General features: G+C 55.7%; 1 protein-coding gene across 4 annotated transcripts; it reads left to right on the plus strand.

The window, feature by feature from the left end:
- Nucleotides 1-1,059: 1,059 nt before the first annotated feature.
- On the plus strand, nucleotides 1,060-19,521 carry LOC101154433 (C-type lectin domain family 18 member A). 4 transcript variants are annotated; one of them, XM_055366347.2, is made up of 14 exons: nucleotides 1,060-1,110; nucleotides 1,640-1,864; nucleotides 2,423-2,514; nucleotides 4,716-4,958; nucleotides 9,345-9,442; nucleotides 9,863-9,984; nucleotides 10,142-10,249; nucleotides 10,776-10,868; nucleotides 11,247-11,353; nucleotides 11,987-12,116; nucleotides 12,389-12,485; nucleotides 13,378-13,469; nucleotides 16,319-16,461; nucleotides 16,754-17,013. In XM_055366347.2, exons 2-13 carry the CDS (start codon nucleotides 1,741-1,743, stop codon nucleotides 16,444-16,446), a joined length of 1,434 nt encoding a protein of 477 aa, XP_055222322.1. In that variant the 5' UTR covers nucleotides 1,060-1,110; nucleotides 1,640-1,740; the 3' UTR covers nucleotides 16,447-16,461; nucleotides 16,754-17,013. The 4 variants fall into 4 exon arrangements, with proteins under 4 accessions (XP_055222322.1, XP_055222323.1, XP_055222324.1 ...); XM_055366348.2 differs by lacking the exons at nucleotides 16,319-16,461; nucleotides 16,754-17,013 and adding an exon at nucleotides 13,976-15,217; XM_055366346.2 differs by lacking the exons at nucleotides 1,060-1,110; nucleotides 16,754-17,013 and adding an exon at nucleotides 18,743-19,521 and having other exon boundaries at nucleotides 1,493-1,864.
- Nucleotides 19,522-20,190: the final 669 nt, after the last annotated feature.

Raw genomic sequence — 20,190 nt, forward strand, 5'->3', positions numbered from 1 at the left:
TTGTGGCAATAACTTGAACTCACACATGCAAACAGGCTTTGTGAGCTCCATAAACACAGGTGGCTTGGCCAGGTGTGGTGGCTCATGCCTGCAACCCCAGCACTTTGGGAGGCCAAGGTGGGAAGATCCCTTGAGCCCAGGAGTTGGAGACCGGCCTGGGCAAGACGATGAAATCCTGTCTCTACCAAAAATAATAATAATAATTAGCCAGGCATGGTGGCACACACCTGGTCCCAGCTACTTGGGAGGCTGAGGTGGGAGGATCACTTGGGCCCAAGAGGTCAAGGCTGCAGTGAGCTGAGATTATAACACTCCAACCTGAGTGGCAGAGTGAAACTGTCTAAAAAATAAAAATAAAAATACATCAAAAAACAGGTAGCTATTAAGCATTGCTAGGACCCACACGCAGTGACCCTGAGGGTGCTGGGTTTCTGTTTGAGGGAGAATAAACTCCTGAGCCCCTAGGTATTGTGGGGGACACGCAGTTCCAGACCGCCTTCATGGCCTGTATGCCTGGCCTCATCCCCATCCCTGGCACCCATGATGATAGCCACATTCCACTGGTGTTTCCCCAGGAAAGCCAACCCTACCTGCATCTCAGCAGAGCTTCCACGGAGTTGGAACCCTGCTCCGAGAGGGTGTGGGCTCAGGGGCCAGGGGTCACACAAACTCCAGAAGGAGGACGTAGTTGGTTTGCAAGGCTGTCCTTTGCCCTGGTTGAATAACCTTTGGTCTGCCCCGAGAGGAACGTGGGCATTAGGCTGCAGCCCGCAGGAAGCCATGTATTTTCTGAGAAACTTGGCCCATGGTGCAGATCTGCTCCAGCTCACTCTGGTGGGATCACGCCACCCACGGCTGGGCCACGGCACATCATGGCAACGTGCTGCCCACCTGCTATGCCGCCTGTTTTTCTAGAGGCGGATGTGATCCCAGCAGGACTGGAGTCAGCCCAGGGCATCACGTGCTCTGGTCCCCGCCTGCTTTGACTCCTCCTGCCTCACTCCCCCCTGGCCTGTAGTCACGTGGGTGAGGGTGTTGGGCACCGGGGCTGGGCCCAGCCCCTGACCCTGCCCAGACAGACTTTCCTAAGGCACCCTTTTCCTCGTGCAGGTGCGGCCTCAGCCCACCCCCCTTTGAGCCCACAGATTGCACCCCTCTGGTGTGCGGTTACCTCTTGCCTATGTTTAATTCATGGCTGGGGGGTTGGGACGAGCTTCCCAAGAAAGGAAAGAACTCCCCTGGGGTCTTGCCCAGTTCCTGCTCACCAGAAGGACCACAGCCGAGGTCCTCCTCCCAGGGCCCGGGGCTGGGGAGCGGAAGCCATCAGTGGGCTCGGAGGACACTGTCCCAGCCAGGACACGGCCATCGGTCACTAATCTGCAGCACTGGAATGTCTGCGGGCCAATCAGCGGGGTCTCTGGGGGCTCCCCAAGGGTGCTAATAATCCCACAATGATTAGCAGGGGCTGCGGGTCAGTGCACGCCACTCTGCCTGCTGTCGGGGGCGGGCTGGCCAGGCTGAGGCCGGAGCAGGCAGGCATCCCCCGGAGTTGTCTCTTTTCATGCCAGCGCCAACAGGAGGCTGTTTGGACACACTGATTACTCACTCACCAGCCTCCCTCTTTTGTCCACCGGCCCAGCCTGACTCCTGGAGATTGTGAATAGCTCCATCCAGCCTGAGAAGCAAGCCAGGTGGCTGAGCCAGGCTGTGCACGGAGCGCCTGACGGGCCCAACAGACCCATGCTGCATCCAGAGACCTCCCCTGGCCGGGGGCATCTCCTGGCTGTGCTCCTGGCCCTCCTTGGCACCACCTGGGCAGAGGTGTGGCCACCCCAGCTGCAGGAGCAGGCTCCGATGGCCGGAGGTAGGGACACCTGGTGAGGAGGTAGGTGGAGGCACCATTACGAGCTCTGAGGAGTGGGTGCTAGGAGACTTCTGGAAGCCCGGTCCCAGGCCTGAGCCCCAGGCTGTGCGGGTGGTTTAATGAGGAAGCCCTGGGACAGCCCGGGGGCGGTGAGGGGTGGACGCTGGACTGGGGAGGAAGGAGGAGGAAGGAGGAGGAAGGAGGGCCAGGGCTGGGGTCAAGGAGGAATGCCCGAGGAACGCTGTGGCTGGGGCCTGGAGAAACTCAGTGGCCCAGAGGAGCCCCAGACAGGGGCCTGCTGGGAGCCAGGGCTGGCCCCCCTACACCCAGCCCCCACCGCTGTTCCCTCCCACCACCCCAACCCCAACACTCAGCCCATGCCTGCTGTACCTGGTCTCTCTCTCAGCCTCGCTCCATTGCTATGCCCCACGTCCCCTGCACCCACCACACTCCTCTCCCATCTTGTTTTCCAAGGGCGGGGACACATGCTTATTTTGCCGTGTGTTGGGTTCAGGTCCCCCCATCCTCAGGCTGCCTGACCTTCTCTCTCCACCCCAGCCCTGAACAGGAAGGAGAGTTTCTTGCTCCTCTCCCTGCACAACCGCCTGCGCAGCTGGGTCCAGCCCCCTGCGGCTGACATGCGGAGGCTGGTGAGTACCCGACCCAGCTGGGCTCTGCCAGAGGGGTGGCCGGAGGCGCGGACCCCAGAGGGCGGCTCAGGAGGCCACGCCTGTCCAGGTGCCCTTCCACTTGACCAGGGTGGGCAGGCACAGCCAGCCACCTTGCCCCTGAGGGACGGAGGCCCTGGTTGCTGGGGGTCTCTGCAGTTTCTTAACCCCCCACCCTCAGTTCAGGAGGTCGGGCCCCTTGGCTCCCACTCGCCTGAAGGGCAGGACCTTGGGCCTTCCCTGGCATCTTGTTGCCACAGAGACCAGGAGCCACAGGAGGAGCCGGATCCCCTCCTCCAGGGAAGGGGAGCTTCACGAGGAGCCCTGCAGGATGGGCGGCCGGGCCAGGGAGGGAGAAGGTCGTGCTGGGCTGGGGAGGGGCTTCTGTGCGGCAAGGACCCAGCGCCTCCTCCTGAGCTTATCGGAGCCACTAGGACTGGCCTTGCCCATGTTCTCTGCTCACTCACTCGTCCACATTTTCCACATTTTCAGCAGGGGCCGGGGGTCGGGGTTATAGAGTTCCCCACCAGCCCGGCTGGGGCTGCGGGGTTGGGACTGTCATCTGGAGGCTCAGAAATGCTGCCCCCCATTGTCTGGGACCCCAGCAGCCCCAGCCCATGTTAGCAGGCCAGGGAGCCAGGGCAGGGTGGTGGGGGCGGGAGGGTTCCCCATGGCTGCTTCCCATGAACTCCTCCAAGGCAGGCGGCCACGGTGGCGACCTTGAGCACTCTAGGGTCAGTTTCCCAGGAGGTGGGGGTGGGGTGGCTAAATGCAGGGGGTCGCTTCTCCCCCATTCCCAGCCCTGAGTGGCTCTGCCTCTCCTCAGGCTCAGACCCTGGGCAACCAGGGGTGCTCCCAGCTGTGACCTCCGTGGTTGGGTACTCCTGCCTGGGACCCCAGGAGGGGCTGCGGTGGTCGTTGGCTGGCAGCTGGCACCCTTTCCAGGGCCCTTTTGTCAAAGTCCTAGAAAACTTCATTTCCACAAAGGTGCAAATGGAGCTCCATGGCTCAGCCTCCCTCGTGGCCCGGCCCCAAGCACCCTCCGGGCCTCTAGGGCTCCAGGGCACCCCTTCTTTGGACACAGTGGAGACTGAAGGTCTTGTGGGGGTGGAGGGCTGCTGAGGGACCCGGGGAGCCCCCAGCTCCTGGCCCCAGCCTTCATCAGAGGTAAAACCCCGATGGACATTAGTGCAGGATGAAGTTGGCTTGGGGTGCAGCCCTGAGGGGCCCCCCTCCCTGCATCCACTCTGTGCTTGTGAGTCCTATCCTGCAGGCACCTCCCTGCTCCGTTTACAGATGAGCTCAGGGAGCCTCGGAAGATCAGGGGACTGCACCAAGTCACCCAGGGGTGGTGATTGCCAGGCCCCTTGTTTAAGAAGAGGGAGGGGGCTGGGCACGGTGGCTCACACCTGTAATCCCAGCACTCTGGGAGGCTGACACAAGCAGATCACCTAAGGTCAGCAGTTTGAGACCAGCAATGGCCAACATGGTGAAACCCCGTCTCTACTAAAAATACAAAAATTAGCCAGGCGTGGTGTCACATGGCTGTAATCCCAGCTGCTTGGGAGGCTGAGGCAGGAGAATTGCTTGAACCTGGGAGGCGGAGGTTGCAGTAAGCCGAGATTTCTCCACTGCACTCCAGCCTGGGCGACAGGGTGAGACTCTGTCTCAAAAAAAAAAAAGAAGAGGGAGGGGGCGGGGTCACCTGTGCGTGGTGGGGAGCATATGAGGCCAGGCTCCTGGGGGCAGGAGACTAGGGCAGAGAGGCGTGGCTGTAGGGCTTTTTGCATCACAGGAGGGCAGCATGGCCGGGTGGGAGCAGTGGAGCCTTTCTGACAATGGCCAGGGCCCAAACACAGAACCAGTCTGCAGCGCGTGGGCACTGCTCACATGACCAGATGGGAGAAAGACAGCAGGAGCGGGTCCCACTGCCTGGGCAGGGCCGAAGGATGCCCATGACAGGATTTGGAGATGGAGGCTCAGTCCTGAGAGGAGCTGGGCTCCTCCTGGAGGGACATCAGACAACACCAGTGCTTCCTCCAGCAGGACTCCTCATCCAGTGCTCTCTTTGCCACCTGACCTGGCACCCGGTGGATGCTCAGAGATGGCAGGGGAGTTGAATCTTTGAGGCCTGGCCCAGCAGTCAAAGGCCTCCCACAGATGTCTGTTTGTGCTGCCCCCAGGACTGGAGTGATGACAGCCTGGCCCAACTGGCTCAAGCCAGGGCAGCCCTCTGTGGAACCCCAACCCCGAGCCTGGCGTCCGGCCCGTGGCACACCCTGCAAGTGGGCTGGAACATGCAGCTGCTGCCCGCGGGCTTGGTGTCCTTTGTCGAAGTGGTCAGCCTATGGTTTGCAGAGGGGCAGCGGTACAGCCACGCGGCAGGAGAGTGTGCCTGCAACACCACCTGCACCCACTACACGCAGGTGAGTGTGCTGCAGGTGAGGCCAGTGTGCCAGCTCCCAGATACAGACTTCCACTGGGCCATCTCAGAAGAGGCTACAGTTTGTCCTAAATGTTGGGATTCCTTTTCCTCCAATTGGTTTAATTTTACTTTTTTTTTTTTGATACGGAGTCTTGCTCTGTTGCCCAGGCTAGAGTGCAGTGGCGTGATCTCGGCTCACTGCAACCTCCGCCTCCTGGGTTCAAGTGATTCTTGTACTTCAGCCTCCTGACTAGCTGGGACTACAGGCATGTGCCACCAGGCCTGGCTAATGGCTTTATACTTTTAGTAGAGATGGGGTTTTACCATGTTGGCCAGGTTGGTCTTGAACTCCTGGCCTCAAGTGATCCACCCACCTCAGCCTCCCAAAGTGCTGGGATTACAGGCGTGAGCCACTGTGCCCCGCCACATTTTTTCTTTTTTTGGAGACATGGTCTCACTCTGTCACCCCAGGCTGGAGTGCAGTGGCGTGATCTCAGCTCACTGCAACCTCCGTCTCCTAGATTCAAGCGATTCTTGTGCCTCAGCCTCACAAGTAGCTGGGATTACAGGTGTGCGCCACTACACCCAGCTCATTTTTTTGTATTTTTAGTAGAGACAGGGTTTCACCATGTTGGCCAGGCTGGTCTCGAACTCCTGACCTCAAATGATCTGCCTGCCTCAGCCTCCCAAAGTGCTGGGATTACAGGCGTGAGCCACCATGCCTGGCCTAAGCCACTTTTTTTCAATCTGAAATATAAATAATTTCAAACATAAACGTATTTATTTATTTATTTGAGACGAAGTCTTGTTCTGTCACTCAGGATGGAGTGCAATGGCTTGATCTCAGTTCACTAGAACCTCTGCCTCCCAGATTCAAGTGACTGTCCTGCCTCAGCCTCCCAAGTAGCTGGGACTACAGGCATGAGCCACCACACCCCCCTAATTTTTGTATTTTTAGTAGAGATAGGGTTTCACCATGTTGGCCAGGCTGGGTCTCAAACTCCTGATCTCAAATGATCCACCTGCCTGGGCCTCCCAAAGTGCTGGGATTACACGTGTGAGACACCGCACCCAGCCTCAAACATAAATTTAAAACGGCCCCACTCTTACCCACTACCTAGGTTTAGAAGATGCTACTAAACTAAAGCCCTGCTCCTCCCCTTTTCCCGCTGTCCCTCCCTGCAGGGAATCTTCCCAAAGTTCAGGAGCATCACTGCCAAGCAAGTTTCCATTTTTTCTCTTCATTCAACAAATATTTGTTGAGGGTTTTCTACACACACCTGGCGCTCTTCAGATGCGCTGAAAAACACAAGCAAAATTCCAGGAAATATTTAATACCTCTCCTACCTGTGCAAGTGGGTTGCGCATGTTTAAATATTACACAAGGCTGGGTGCGGTGGCTCACGCCTGTAATCCCAGCACTTTGGGAGGCCAAGGTGGCAGGATTACCTGAGCCCGGGAGTTCGAGACCAGCCTGGGCCACATGGCAAAAACCTGCCTCTACAAAAAAACACATAAATTACCCAGGTGTGATGGTGTGCACCTGTAGTTCCAGCTACTTGGGAGGCTGAGGTAGGAGAATTGCTCGAGTCTGGGAGGTGAAGATTGCAGTGAGCTGAGATTGTGCCATTGCACTCCAGCCTGGGCAGCAGGAGTAAAACCCTGGCTCAGAAAAAAAAAGAACATGTGCCCCTACAACTAGGTGTTGCCAAAGTGCTTACACCAACTGTGCAGACCAGCAAACCAGTTCCCACTTCCCGAAGATCTTCTGGCTCCTTAATTTTATTTATTTATTTTTTTTTGAGACGGAGTCTTGCTCTGTCGCGCAGGCTACTGTGCAGTGGTGCGATCTCGGCTCACTGCAAGCTCCGCCTCCTGGGTTCACACCATTCTCCTGCCTCAGCCTCCCTAGTAGCTGGGACTGCAGGCACACGCCACCACACCCGGCTATTTTTTTGTATTTTGTTTAGTAGAGGCAGGGTTTCACCATATTAGCCAGGGTGGTCTTGACCTCCTGACCTCATGATCTGCCTGCTTCGGCCTCCCAGAGTGCTGGGATTACAGGTGTGAGCCACCGTGCCCAGCCTTGGCTCCTTAAGTTTTGTCAGACTCAAAGGTGTGAAAAACCTAACTCTGTTTTGTTGTTGGTGGTTGTTTTTTGTTTGTTTTGTTTTTGTTTTTGTTTTTTTGATTCAGAGTCTTGCTCTGTTGCCCAGGCCAGAGTGCAGTGGTGCGATCACAGCTCACTACAACCTCCGCCTCCCCAGTTCAAGAGATTCTCCTGCATCAGCCTCCTGAGTAGCTGGGATTACAGGTGCCTGCCACCACACCTGGCTAATTTTTGTATTTTTAGTACTCCTGACGTCAGGTAATCCACCTGCCTTGGCCTCCCAAACTGTTGGGATTACAGGCTTGAGCCACCATGCCCAGCCTCTATTATTGTTTCTAATTTTCTTGATGTGAATGTTTAGATCATTAATTTTAAATCTTTTTTTGTTTCTACTATATACATTTAAAGCTATAAATTTCCCTTTAAATGATTTCAGCTGCATCCAATAAGTTTTGATGTTTTTTCTATTTCCAATCATGATGTTGTTTTTGTTTGTTTTGAGACAGGGTCTGGCTCTGTCACCCAGGCTGGAGTGCAGTGGTGCAATCTCAGCTCACTGCAGCCTCAATTTCCTGGGCTCAGGTGATCTTCTCACCTCAGGTCCAGAGTAGCTGGGACTACAGGTGTGTGCCACCATGCCTGGCTAATTTTTTGTATTTGTAATAGAGACGGGGTTTTGCCATGTTGGCCAGGCTGATCTTGAACTTCTGAACTCACATGATCCACCCAACTCAGCCTCCCAAAGTGCTGGGATTACAGATGTGAACCACCACACCTGGCCATGATGTTGTTTTAGATTTGGAAGTGTATCTTTAAGTTTCTAAACTATGTTATCTTCTCTATTTACTTGTAAATTATTTACTTTAAATTTCATTGCATTGAATTCATAGAATGTGGCCTGTAGGATGTGCTGATTCTTTGCTATTTGTTGAAACTTGCTTAGTGGTCTAATGTGTGGTCCTCCTTTGTGGTTTGCAAAAGTCCCATGCATTCCTAAAAATGATACATATTCTTTAAGTGTTGGATACATGTATATGATCACATGTTCACATCTGCCTGCTACAAGCCAGTCTTGTACATGTCATTTATAGTCTCTACTGGAGAGTTTGTTTCACTCTTCTTATATATTGACCATTTGTGCTATTTCCAAGCTGTTGCTAATTCTAAGACTTTAAACTGGTTTGCAGACCTGTATCCATTAGCTTTTATTGCATGACATACTACCCCAAAATTTAGCAGCTTACGATTCTGCAGGTCAGCCACTTGGGTTGGGCTCAGCAGGGAGATTTTCTGGTCTTGGCTGGGCCCACTCATACACCTGCAATCAACTAGGGGGCCGGCTGGGAGCTGGCTGTGCAAAAAGGCCTCTAATGGTTCATCTCTGTTCCATGAGGCCTTCCAAACTCCACCAGGCTATACTGAGTTTGTTCATGTGGTGACTGAGCATGGTTCTATGAGAATGAGTGGAAATGGCAAGGTCTCTTAAGGCCTAGGTTCAAAATTGGCTCAGTATCACTTCTCTGTCATTCTGGTGGCCAAACCAGTTACAGAGCCAGCCAGATTCAAGGAGCAAGGAAAGAGACACCTCTCTTTGCTGCAAAAAGCTGCAGAGTCACATTTAAAGGAGTGGCCTAGTGCACGAAATGAATGGTTGTGGTCACCATGCAGTCACAAGGCCCTTGATGTTCCAGTCTTTTTTTGGCTACTCCCCTCCACCCATCAACAATCTCCCCTCATTTCAGATACCTCCCCTCTCCATCCCCCTCTCAACTAAGAAAGCCTTCCTAGGCCAGGCATGGTGGCTCTCACCTATAATCCCAGCACTTTGGGAGGCCGAGGCAAGCAGTTCACCTGAGGTCAGGAGTTCAAGACCAGCCTGACCAACATGGAGAAGCCCTATCTCTATTAAAAATACAAAAAAATTAACCAGGCATGGTGGCAGTCACCTGTAATCCTAGCTACTCGGGAGGCTGAGGCAGGAGAATCACATGAACCCAGGAGGTAGAGGTTGTGGTGAGCCAAGATCGGGCCATTGCACTCCAGCCTGGGCAACAAGATCAAAACTCCATCTCAAAAATAAATAAATAAATAAATAAATAAATAAGCCTTCCTGAACTATTCCCACCCATGTTTCTACCCCTGCCCAGGACAGCTGCTGCTCCTGAGCCCTCGAGGAGGTAAGGGAGCCCTCTGTTCGCCTGGATGATAGTGAAAGCTGTGTCCCCCTCCCCAGGGGTGGTTCACAATAGGGTTTCTGATCCCCTGTGTCTCCTGTAGCTCGTGTGGGCCACCTCAACCCAGCTGGGCTGTGGGCGGCACCTGTGCTCTGCAGGCCAGGCAGCGATAGAAGCCTTTGTCTGTGCCTACTCCCCCGGGTAAGCCCTGCTACACCCTCTGCTGGGATGTCTGGGAGACAGGGAGGGGTGCTTTCACCGAGGGTGAGATTCCCACCCATCCACCCGAAAGTAAAGTCCCTGATGCCTTGCTCTGCACCCTTGGTGGGAGAGGGGAGGAGAGGAAAGGCAGAGGGTGCTAAAGATTCTGGCCATGCAGAAGGTGCTGCTCTGCGGATGTCCCTTCCTGGATACTGGTTCTGGTATCAGGGAGTTTGTCCAGGATTGGTTTGGAGGCCATCTCTTCTCTCCCAGGGAATCTCCCTATCTCACCCAGCTCCCTGACTCCCTGGCCTGGCCGCAGGAGCTGAAGGGGCCAGGGGGGCAGGCAGCAGGGCCCTGCCACTGCCTTGCCCAAGGCCAGGCCCTCCCACACCCTGTGGTGCCTGCTCGTTCTCACAGAGGCAACTGGGAGGTCAACGGGAAGACAATCGTCCCCTATAAGAAGGGTGCCTGGTGTTCGCTCTGCACAGCCAGTGTCTCAGGCTGCTTCAAAGCCTGGGACCATGCAGGGGGGCTCTGTGGTGAGTGCATGAGGGCTCAGTCTGCTGACCCTGGGGTGGGGGTGGTAGCATCCTACTGGGCTGTCCCAGAAGTCCTGGCCCTTAGCACCCAGGGAGGCTCCTGCCCGGCCTGCTGGGAGGAGACCCTTTTCTCAGAGTCCCCTCCTCCTCTGACCAGAGGTCCCCAGGAATCCTTGTCTCATGAGCTGCCAGAACCATGGACGTCTCAACATCAGCACCTGCCACTGCCACTGTCCCCCTGGCTACACGGGCAGATACTGCCAAGGTGAGGGCACTGGAGCCTGGGTGTGCCCAGCCCTGCTCTCGTGGCAGGTCCTAGGGCTGCTACACTTCCTGAGAGTCTCAAGGGTGTCAGAGGTGCTGACTGTGTACTCCCTGAGTCTGCCCACTGCATACATTCTTTCAACAAGCATTCACTGAGCACTAGCTGTTTGCCAGACCCTGAGCTGTGCAGGAGATTCAAAGTGAAATCAGGTTCAGCCCCTTAGGCTCTGGGAGGAGGACAGAATTAGGACCCAGAAGTGGATTCTTGCCCTACTGCCCCTCTACCCTAACCCACTCTGTGACCATGGGCAGGTCACCTCCCAAACTCCAATATGCCTCACTCTGCAATGGGGACCAAACCAAAGACACCAGGCGTGCCAGCAATCGGAAGCCTTGGTGGGTTCTCTCTCTGGGAGGGGTATTCTTGCTGTGGTTGGCATTCCCTGGATGTTCGAGGCCTTTGGGGGGCAGTGTGGGGTCCAGAAGGCTGGGGGCTGAGCCTCTGCCCCACTGCCCTGCCCTGGCAGTGAGGTGCAGCCTGCAGTGTGTGCACGGCCGGTTCCGGGAGGAGGAGTGCTCGTGCGTCTGTGACATCGGCTACGGGGGAGCCCAGTGTGCCAGTGAGTCCTGCCCCAGGGCCCCCAAAGAGCCAGCTCCTCTCAAGACCCCCCTTCAATGGGGCATCAGCTCCCAGGAGCCCGCTGTGTGTCTCTCTTTCCAACTCATTCAGTGACAACACATTGAGATCTTGAAACTGGCCACAGCATGGATATTTACACCAAAGAAATTGGCAAATGCTATAAACCATGGATTTTTTTTTCTTTTGAGAGAGAGCAAGCTCGATATTCCAACTTACCAGCTCGCTCCTGACCCTCCCACCCACTCTTTTGGAGCAGGTGGCCAGAGGAAGGGGTACCCTGAGCTTAGCTCCCCGGCAGGGCAGGGGAAAGGGCAGGGATTCTGAAGTCCACACACAAACTCAGGCTCCCCTACCCCAGCCAAGGTGCATTTTCCCTTCCACACCTGTGACCTGAGGATCGACGGAGACTGCTTCATGGTGTCTTCAGAGGCAGACACCTATTACAGAGCCAGGATGAAATGTCAGGTGACAGTCACCCCTAGCTTCCTAGGAACCCCCTAGGGCCTCAAGTGAGGGTCTTAATGCAGGGACCCTGGAGTGAGAGTGGTTCCTTCAATGTCTCTGACCTCACCCTATTCATCAGCGTAAAGCAGGGGTCATGGACCCCAAGGCTCATAGAAGCCAGGAGGTCACTTATTGACCTGAGGGGCCAAGGTCAAGACCAACCTCCATCTAAGGGAGTTCCAGCCACTGGTTTCCTTGCAGGAATGCAAGGTCAGGGTGGCCAGAGCTCGGGGTTGTTCAAGAAAACCAGCAACCCAGACTTCCACTGGCAACTCTCGAAACCACAATTAATTACTGGGGTTGGCAATCAACTTGGATATATTTAAGACACTGTGCAGGTGAAACAGAACCTCCTCAGGGGCCAGACCTTGCCTGGGCTCGTGGGCTGCTGGTCGCGCCCCTGTGCACAGGGAGAAGAGAAGCAGACGGGAGCAGAAGGGACCCCTGCTCTTGGAAGGGAGGCTGTGCGGGCTGGGGGTGATGATAGCCCGGCCAGCACACACACGTGGCATCTTAGGCCATGGGCAGGGGTGGCAGGAAGGGGCAGCCTGGGCTCTGGGAGCCTTGCCTGTGTGACCCAGGGTGGGGTTACAGAGGAAAGGCGGGGTGCTGGCCCAGATCAAGAGCCAGAAAGTGCAGGACATCCTCGCCTTCTATCTGGGCCGCCTGGAGACCACCAACGAGGTGATTGACAGTGACTTCGAGACCACGAACTTCTGGATCGGTGAGTGCCCAGCTGATTGGGGGTATGGCGAGTAAGGGGTTGTGATGCCCCACCCTGCTGCAGGAACCCTGGGCCATGGCGGCTGCCAGCAGATGGCAAGGGTGTGTTGAGGGCCTGGAGCCCAGAGCGGGGCCAGCTGCTCACCCCCTTTCCCGGGGAGGGCCCAGGTAGGGAGCACATGGGGGCTGCCAGCGCTGGGAAGAGGGGCCAGAAAGGCAGCTGGCAGCAGACTCCAGGGTCTGAGTGGGCCAACCTTGACTACCCCGGCCCAGGGCTCACCTACAAGACCGCCAAGGACTCCTTCCGCTGGGCCACAGGGGAGCACCAGGCCTTCACCAGTTTTGCCTTTGGGCAGCCTGACAACCACGGGTAAGTGTGGGGTGCCTCCCTCCCCTGGGCCTCCTTCTCACTTGGGCCTGCCTGGTGGAGCCCCCCATCCCGCTGCCTGGCTGGGCCCTTTGAGGGTCTGATCCTTCCCTGGTGCCTGCCCAGGTGCCAGAGAGTTGTGGGCACAGCTGGTGTGGGCCGGTGGTGGGGTGAGGGAGATGCAAGCCAGAAGGCACGTCACATGGGGGAGAGAGGGACCCAGGAAGCCTCCATCCATCTGTCCATCCCCAGTGTCCCCTGGCTGTGACTCCATCCCTCCAATTCTCATCCACTCACCCCTCCCTCTGCATGCCCTCTGCCTGCATCAGTTACACTGATGCCAGCATTCCTTAGCTGTCACCCACCTGCACTCATTCACAATACAACCCTGCACCTGCAGACCCACCAGCCATCCTGTAGCAAGAACCCTCTGGTCATGTGGCCCCACCCTGCTCTTCAAAGCCCAGCAATGCCCAGGGCCAGGGTGGAGGTGGTCCAGCTGCAAGGCCACCAAGGGCTCCAGCGATTTCAGCCAGCCCTCCTTGCCAACAGCCGGCCTGTGCCCCTGGCCTGTTGCCTGGAGGAAGTCTGGGCCTTGTTGGGTTCCCAGGTGTACCTCTCAAGTGGGCTGTCTATTCCAGTCCCCACCATCCCCACAGGCTGGTGTGGCTGAGTGCTGCCATGGGGTAGGCAGAGCTGTTACCCCAGGAAGGGGCTTCCCTGAGAAGTGGAACAGGGCTGGGGGCTTGGGGCGGGCCTGTCTCCCAGCAGCCCCATCGGCAGGTGGGGGCACTGGAGCCGCTGAGATGCAGGGTCCTGATGGGTGGAGGGCTTAGGCCTCTCCCGGATCCCTGACTTCACTCTTGCCTCCTGAGCACCACACCCTGGCCTATAGGTTTGGCAACTGCGTGGAGCTGCAGGCTTCAGCTGCCTTCAACTGGAACGACCAGCGCTGCAAAACCCGAAACCGTTACATCTGCCAGTTTGGTGAGGGACTTCCTGAGGCTCCCCTTCTCTGATCCCTGACCCTGGGGGTGCTGCTGACCCGGTCCAGCCTGCAAGGGTATCTAGGTGGCAGGTTCAGAGTGGGTCTGGGCACACGGGGCCATAGAGGATGCCCTGTTGATGGCCTTGTACCTGTGGGCTCCTGAGCCCAGAGGGGCAACGACGGGCCCAGCTTCATACAGCAAGGCCATGCAGGAAGGACTAGAGCTACAGCTCTGCAGGGGATTTCTCCAAGGACCCTCTCCTGTCATGAAAGCTGCTGCCTGGGAACCTGTTGGGTTTGTTGGTGTTCCTGGGAGCCCCATGAACTGTGGTGGAGGCAGAGGCAAAACCTAGCATGGCACCAGCTCCCAGCAGCCTCTGCTAGGAAGGCCTGGAGCGCCACAGGGACCACGGCCATGGGCACTTCCAGACCGAGTGCAGCAGGGCTGCCATCTTGGGACTGCCTGGGCTGCCATCGAGCCCTGCTCTCTTCTGCTTCCTTCCAGCCCAGGAGCACATCTCCCGGTGGGGCCCAGGGTCCTGAGGCCTGACCACATGGCTCCCTCGCCTGCCCTGGGAGCACCGGCTCTGGTTACCTGTCTGCCCACCTGTCTGGAACAAGGGCCAGGTTAAGACCACATGCCTCATGTCCAAACAGGTCTCAGACCTTGCACAATGCCAGAAGTTGGGCAGAGAGAGGCAGGGAGGCCAGTGAGGGCCAGGGAGTGAGTGTTAGAAGAAGCTGGGGCCCTTCGCCTGCTTTTGATTGGGAAGATGGGCTTCAATTAGATGCCGAAGGAGAGGACCCCGCCAATGGTCCAAAAAGGCTGCTCTCTTCCACCTGGCTCAGACCCTGTGGGGCAGCGGAGCTTCCCTGTGGCATGAACCCCACAGGGTATTAAATTATGAATCAGCTGAACCTGTGCATGCTCATGTCAAAGGGAAATTCAGATGATCCAGGATGACCCTGGAGAGACCAGAGGGGGCCTGAGGCTTCACTGCAGCGGCCTCCACCCACCTATTCCCTTTCCTGGTCACCTTCATGGTCCAGGACACTCTCTGGAAGTTCTGGGTCTCCCCAAGAAGAGGAAGACCAGACTCTGCCTCAGTGAGGGGCAGTTCTCATGGCTGGGGCCCAGGCAGGCAGGGTATTAATAGAAGTTGCTCTGAATGTCTGGGAGACGACGCGTGTGTGTTGCCCCCACCGGCGGGGTGTCATCGCACCAGGGCCAATGGTAGTCAGAGCCTGTGCAGTCCCGCTCCCTCACCCAGCTCCTCAGACATCACCCACAAGGGGTTATCACTATCCCAGTTTACAGCGGAAGAAATGAAGGCAGAGAGATTGAGTAACTTGCATAAGATCATACTGGTGGGAGTCAAACCCAGTGAGTCTGGCTGTCATTTATTTATTTATTTTTCTTTTCTTTTTTTTTTTTTTTTTGAGACGGAGTCTCGCTCTGTCGCCCAGGCTGGAGTGCAGTGGCACGATCTCGGCTCACTGCAAGCTCCGCCTCCCAGGTTCACGCCATTCTCCTGCCTCAGCCTCCCGAGTAGCTGGGACTACAGACGCCCGCCACCACGCCCGGCTAATTTTTTTTTTTTGTATTTTTAGTAGAGAAGGGGTTTCACCGTGTTACCCAGGATGGTATCGATCTCCCGACCTCGTGATCCACCCGCCTCGGCCTCCCAAAGTGCTGGGATTACAGGCGTGAGCCACCGCGCCCGGCCCTATTTTTTTTTTTTTTTTTGAGACAGAGCCTCGCTTTGTCGTACAGGCTGGAGTGCAGGGGTGCAATCAGGGTTCACTGCAGCCTCCAACTCCCAGGCTCAAGCGATCCTCCTGCCTCAGCCTCCCAAGTAGCTGGAACCACAGGTCCGCACCACCACGCCCCGCTATTTTTTGTAGGGACGGGGTTGCACCATGTTGCTCAGGCTGGTCTCGAACTCCTGTGCTCAAGCGATCCGCCATCCTGGGCCTCCCAAAGTGCTGGGGTTACAGGCATATGCGGCCCCGCGCCGGCCCAGTCTTTCCCTCTCCCACTGCTTCCCAGGGCTTCGCCTGTCTAACCGGGCGCGGGCAGTTGTTCTGTGTCCTGGCTCAGCGCGGACCTACGCGGGGTGATCACACAGATGCCCCCAGCTCTCTCTACCTCCCGCGAAGGCGCTGAGCCCCCTGATCCCTGCCCGGGCACTGGCGCAAGGTCGCCTGCGAGCGCCAGGCCTTCCTGCCCGGTGGGAGACGGGAGGGCCAGCTCTCCAGCTCGGTCTGGTTCCCGGGTCAGCCAGCAGCCGCGCCTCTTCCTCCCGGACCCGGGACCTGCCCCTTGGCCGGGCCGCGGCCGCAGCGCCCGGAGGGGCCGCCCTGCGCATGCCCGCGGGAGGCGGGTGACCCGGGCGCGCGCTGCCCGAGGCCGGGGGGCGGTGGGGACAGCACAGGCGGGGCGGCCGAGCCGAGACCTTCCCACCCCGCCCCACGCCTGGTTGGGGACCTGACGCGCCGTCGTGAGTGGGGCGGGTGCAGGTGTCCCTGGGGGCCGGGGGCAGACACTGGTGCGGGACGACCTGCTCCCGAGGGGGTCCGCAGGCCACACCCAGAGAAACTGGGGCGCCTCCAGTCACCGCCGCGGTCCGCCCTGCCCGAGGCTTTGACCCCCTGAATCAGCGTCAGGGCAGGGATCCGCGTGGGGTGGAAGAGGCTGGGAAACTGGGGAATCCCGGGCCTCCTCTGGAGCCGCCCGCCCTTGGCTGGCTGGTCCTTCTCTTCCGCGGCTCCCGCCGGGCTGGGCCCTGGGCCGCCCTCACTCCCTGCCCTCTGCAGCCTCCCTTGCGTTTGTCATTCACTCTGCCAGGCTCTCCTCCTGCCTCCGCATGCCCAACGATCCGGAGAAAAACACGGACCATGACATCAAAAGGCCTTGGCAAAGGAATCGTGATTATTTTGATACAAGATTCTGCACCTCAAAGGGGAACCCTGTAGTGAGTTTTGGAAAAGGTACAAAGCCTGACTTACAGTATGCCTGTTATCTGTGGCGTTTCATCTGGGGAACTTACTTTTCCTTGATAGGGTAAACTATTCTCATCCAGAGTATGTCCCTCAGTCTGTAAAAGTCCATGGTGCCCTACATCTATTAGGGGAGTGAAGAAGGGCAGTGGGCATTGGATCTGCTTCTTTGAAAGCCCCCACCTGTGTTTAGCTTCTGTTAGAGGCCTTTGAACCAGAGCAACTCCATCTTGAGTAGGCGCTTGGTAAAATGAGGCTGAGACCTACTGGGCTGTGTTCCCAGGCGGTTGAGGCATTCTAAGTCACAGGATGAGATGAGAGGTCGGCACAAGCAGTAAAGAAGCCGCGGCCAAAACCCACCAAAACCAAGATGGTGATGCGAATGACCTCTGGTCGTCCTCACTGCTACACTCCCACCAGCGCCAAGACAGCTTACAAATGCCGTGGCAACGCCAGAATGTTACCGTATATGGTATAAAAAGGGGAGGCATGAATAATCCACCCCTTCTTTAGCATATAATCAATAAATAACCATAAAAATGAGCAACCAGCAGCCCTCGGGGCTGCTCTATGGAGTAGCCGTTGTTTTATTTCTTTACTTTTTTTTTTTGAGAGGGAGTCTTGCTTTTGCTCAGGCTGGAGTGCAGTGGCGTGATCTCGGCTCACTGCAATCTCCTTCTCCTGGGTTCAAGCGATTCTCCTGCCTCAGCTTTCGAGTGGCTGGGACTACAGGTGCCCACCACCATGACGGCTTTTTTTTTTTTTGTAATTTTAATAGAGACGGGGTTTCACCACGATGGCCAGGGTGGTCTCGAACTCCTGTCCTCAGATGATCTGCCCGCCTTGGCCTCCCAAAGTGCTGGGATTATAGGCGTGAGCCACCGTGCCCAGCCCTATTCCTTTACTTTTTTTTTTTTGAGGTGGAGTCTCACACCTGGCCTCCAATATGTTTATTCATATTGCTGAGGCAGGGGATTGCTTGAGCCCAAGAGTTTGAGGTTGCAGTGAACCATGATCATAAGCTGTATTTCAGCGTGAGTGAGAGATTGAGACCTTGTCTCACAAAATAAAAGTTAAAAAGTCCTTATCTGGAGGTGAGAAAGCCAAATACAAAGGTCTTCTCAGTTGGTTCCCAGTCTTCCCAGTCCAGCAGCCTCAGCATCACCAGGGAGCTGGTTAGGCAAATTCTCGGCCGCCCCAACCTACTGAATTGGAGACCCTGAAGATGGGGCTATCTGAATTTTAACAAGGCCTCCAGGTTTGCATGCTCAAGATTGAGAACCACTGGCAAAAGCAAACAATTTGAATCTGAAGTCAGCCCACCTGCATTTGAATACAGGCCCTGCCGCTTAATAACTGTGATTTAGAGCAAGTTAGTTACTTAACAGCTAGGTTGACCAATTGTCCGAGTTTGCCTGGCACTGTCCTGATTTCAGCATTGAAAGTACTACATTATCGCTGTGGCTCACGCCTGTAATCCCAGCTTCTCAAGCTGTCCCTGTGGAATCCTCCATATCGGTACATTCATCCCTATCTAGCATCCCCTTCCTCCCTCGCCCGTCCTGCACCCTCAGAATTCATTCTCAGATCAGCTTCCCAGAGTTTTGCCAATATCAATTAAAAAAATTTTTTAGCCAACCATGTACTGTGAGTAAGCCAATATCAATTAGCAAAATCTTTAGTTTCTTTTGGTGATTCAGTATCTTCCCCTGTGGAGTTTTTTGATGATTCAGTACCCTCCTAGATTTGGCCCCTGGGGCCTGCGGGGATGTGACTTGTTATTTAATTCTGGAGAAAATGAGGGGTAGGGCTTATAAGGAGATTCCTTCGGGGCAGGGTCATTACAGGGTGTGTTACATAGGGAAATGCTAGCTGCTGGCTAGCTCTCGCTCTTGAAAGGCTCTTCCTCCCTCAACTGAAATGGGGAAGGGGGAACCCTGGCCGACTGAGGTCCTGACATCTTTAGCACATGGCTTCTTAGGTCACCCAGGGCATCCAGGTTACCAGCTTGGGAAACAGGAGATGTAGGTTGGAGGAAGAGGCTACAGCCCACCCTGGAAATAACTGCCATCCGTCCCACCCATATGGTTAGGCTTTGTGTCCCCACCCAGATCTCATCTCGAATTACAATCCCCACGGGTTGAGGGATGGACCAGGTGGAGGTACTTGCATCATGGGGGCAGTTTCCCCCATGCTGTGCTCGTGACAGTGAGTGAGTTCTCACAAGATCTGATGGTTTTAAAGCGTGGCAGTTCCTCTTTCTCGTGCTTAGATCCTCGTAACTGTCCTGTGGAGAAGGTGTCTGCTTTCCCCTACCTCCATGGTTGTAAGTTTCCTGAAGCCTCCCCAGCCGTGTGGAACTGTGAGTCAATTAAACTTCTTTATAAGTTACCCAGTCTCGGTGTTTGTTTTTTTGAGATGGAGATTTGCTCTTGTTGCCCAGGTTGGAGTGCAATGGCGTGATCTCGGCTCTTTGCAACCTCTGCCTCTCGGGTTGAAGCTATTCTCCTGCCTCAGCCTCCCAAGTAGCTGGGATTACAGGCGTGAACCACCACACCCAGCTAGTTTTGTATTTTTAGTAGAGAGGGGGTTTCATTATGTTGGTCAGGCTGGTCTCGTGCTCCAAGCCTCAGGTGATCCGCCCACCTCGGCCTCCCAAAGTGCTGGGATTACAGGCATGAGCCACCGCACCCAACCTTGGATGTTTCTTTATAGCAGTGTAGAAACAGACTCACCCGTCGCTGCAGGCCATACCTCAGCTACATAGAACACCTAACTGCCCGCAAGGGAGTTCCTGCTACTAGGATCTTCAGGGTGACAAAGAGGAAGCTTTGGCTGGCAAGGGTGGTGGGGAGGGGAGGGGCTAGGTACCTAAGGCTTCCCTATCTTTCCACACAGCCTAATTTTCATAGCCTCTGGTCTCCACATTTCACTCTTTCCCAAATAAAGGCCTTTTAAGGTGTGGGTCCCCTTGGTCATTCTGTAACCATTGGATCAAGTTTTCAGTTTTTTCTGCTCTCTCAGCTGCAAAATAACACATTTGAGTTTTGGTGTTTTTTTTTTTGTTTTTTTTTTTTTTTGAGACAAAGTCTCACTCTGTCGCCCAGGCTGGAGTGCAGTGGTGTGATCTCAGCTCACTGTAACCTCCGCCTCCTGGATATAAGCAATTCTCCTGCCTCAGCCTCCCAAGTACCTGGGATTACAGGCACCCGCCACCACACCTGGCTAATTTCTGTATTTTTAGTAGAGACGGGGTTTCGCCATTTTGGCCAGGCACACTCAGGTTTTCTAACCATACCTTGAGCCAAGAATTTGGATTCTGAGCTTGTCTTTTCATTTAAGCTATGTGGCACTGTTAACATGACCGCCCTGCCCAGCAGATCTTGACTTCAGTGTAATCTTTATTCTCTTCTATGGCAGGAGCCATTAGGTCCCCCAAAGCCTTGCCTTTGATGGGTACTTTGTTCCCGGGGACAATGGGATTAGCTGTCTTGCCAGGGCGTGTCATGGGGCTGCTGGTGTCATGTCCCATAATACCGGCTGGATTTTCACTGTCCTCTGGCCACTTTCCAGCCTTCAATTGCTCCTGTTTCCTTTGGGGCTTCTTGCTCTGTCCAGTCCTGGTCCAATTTTTGTGAGAATCAAGGTTCTTAGTTTTAACCAACAGAAACTAATTCTGGCAACTCGAAGCAGAAAGGGACTTTGTCAGAGGTACTGGCT

This window comes from Gorilla gorilla, chromosome 18 (genome assembly GCF_029281585.2).
Source record: "Gorilla gorilla gorilla isolate KB3781 chromosome 18, NHGRI_mGorGor1-v2.1_pri, whole genome shotgun sequence".
NCBI lineage: Eukaryota > Metazoa > Chordata > Mammalia > Primates > Hominidae > Gorilla > Gorilla gorilla.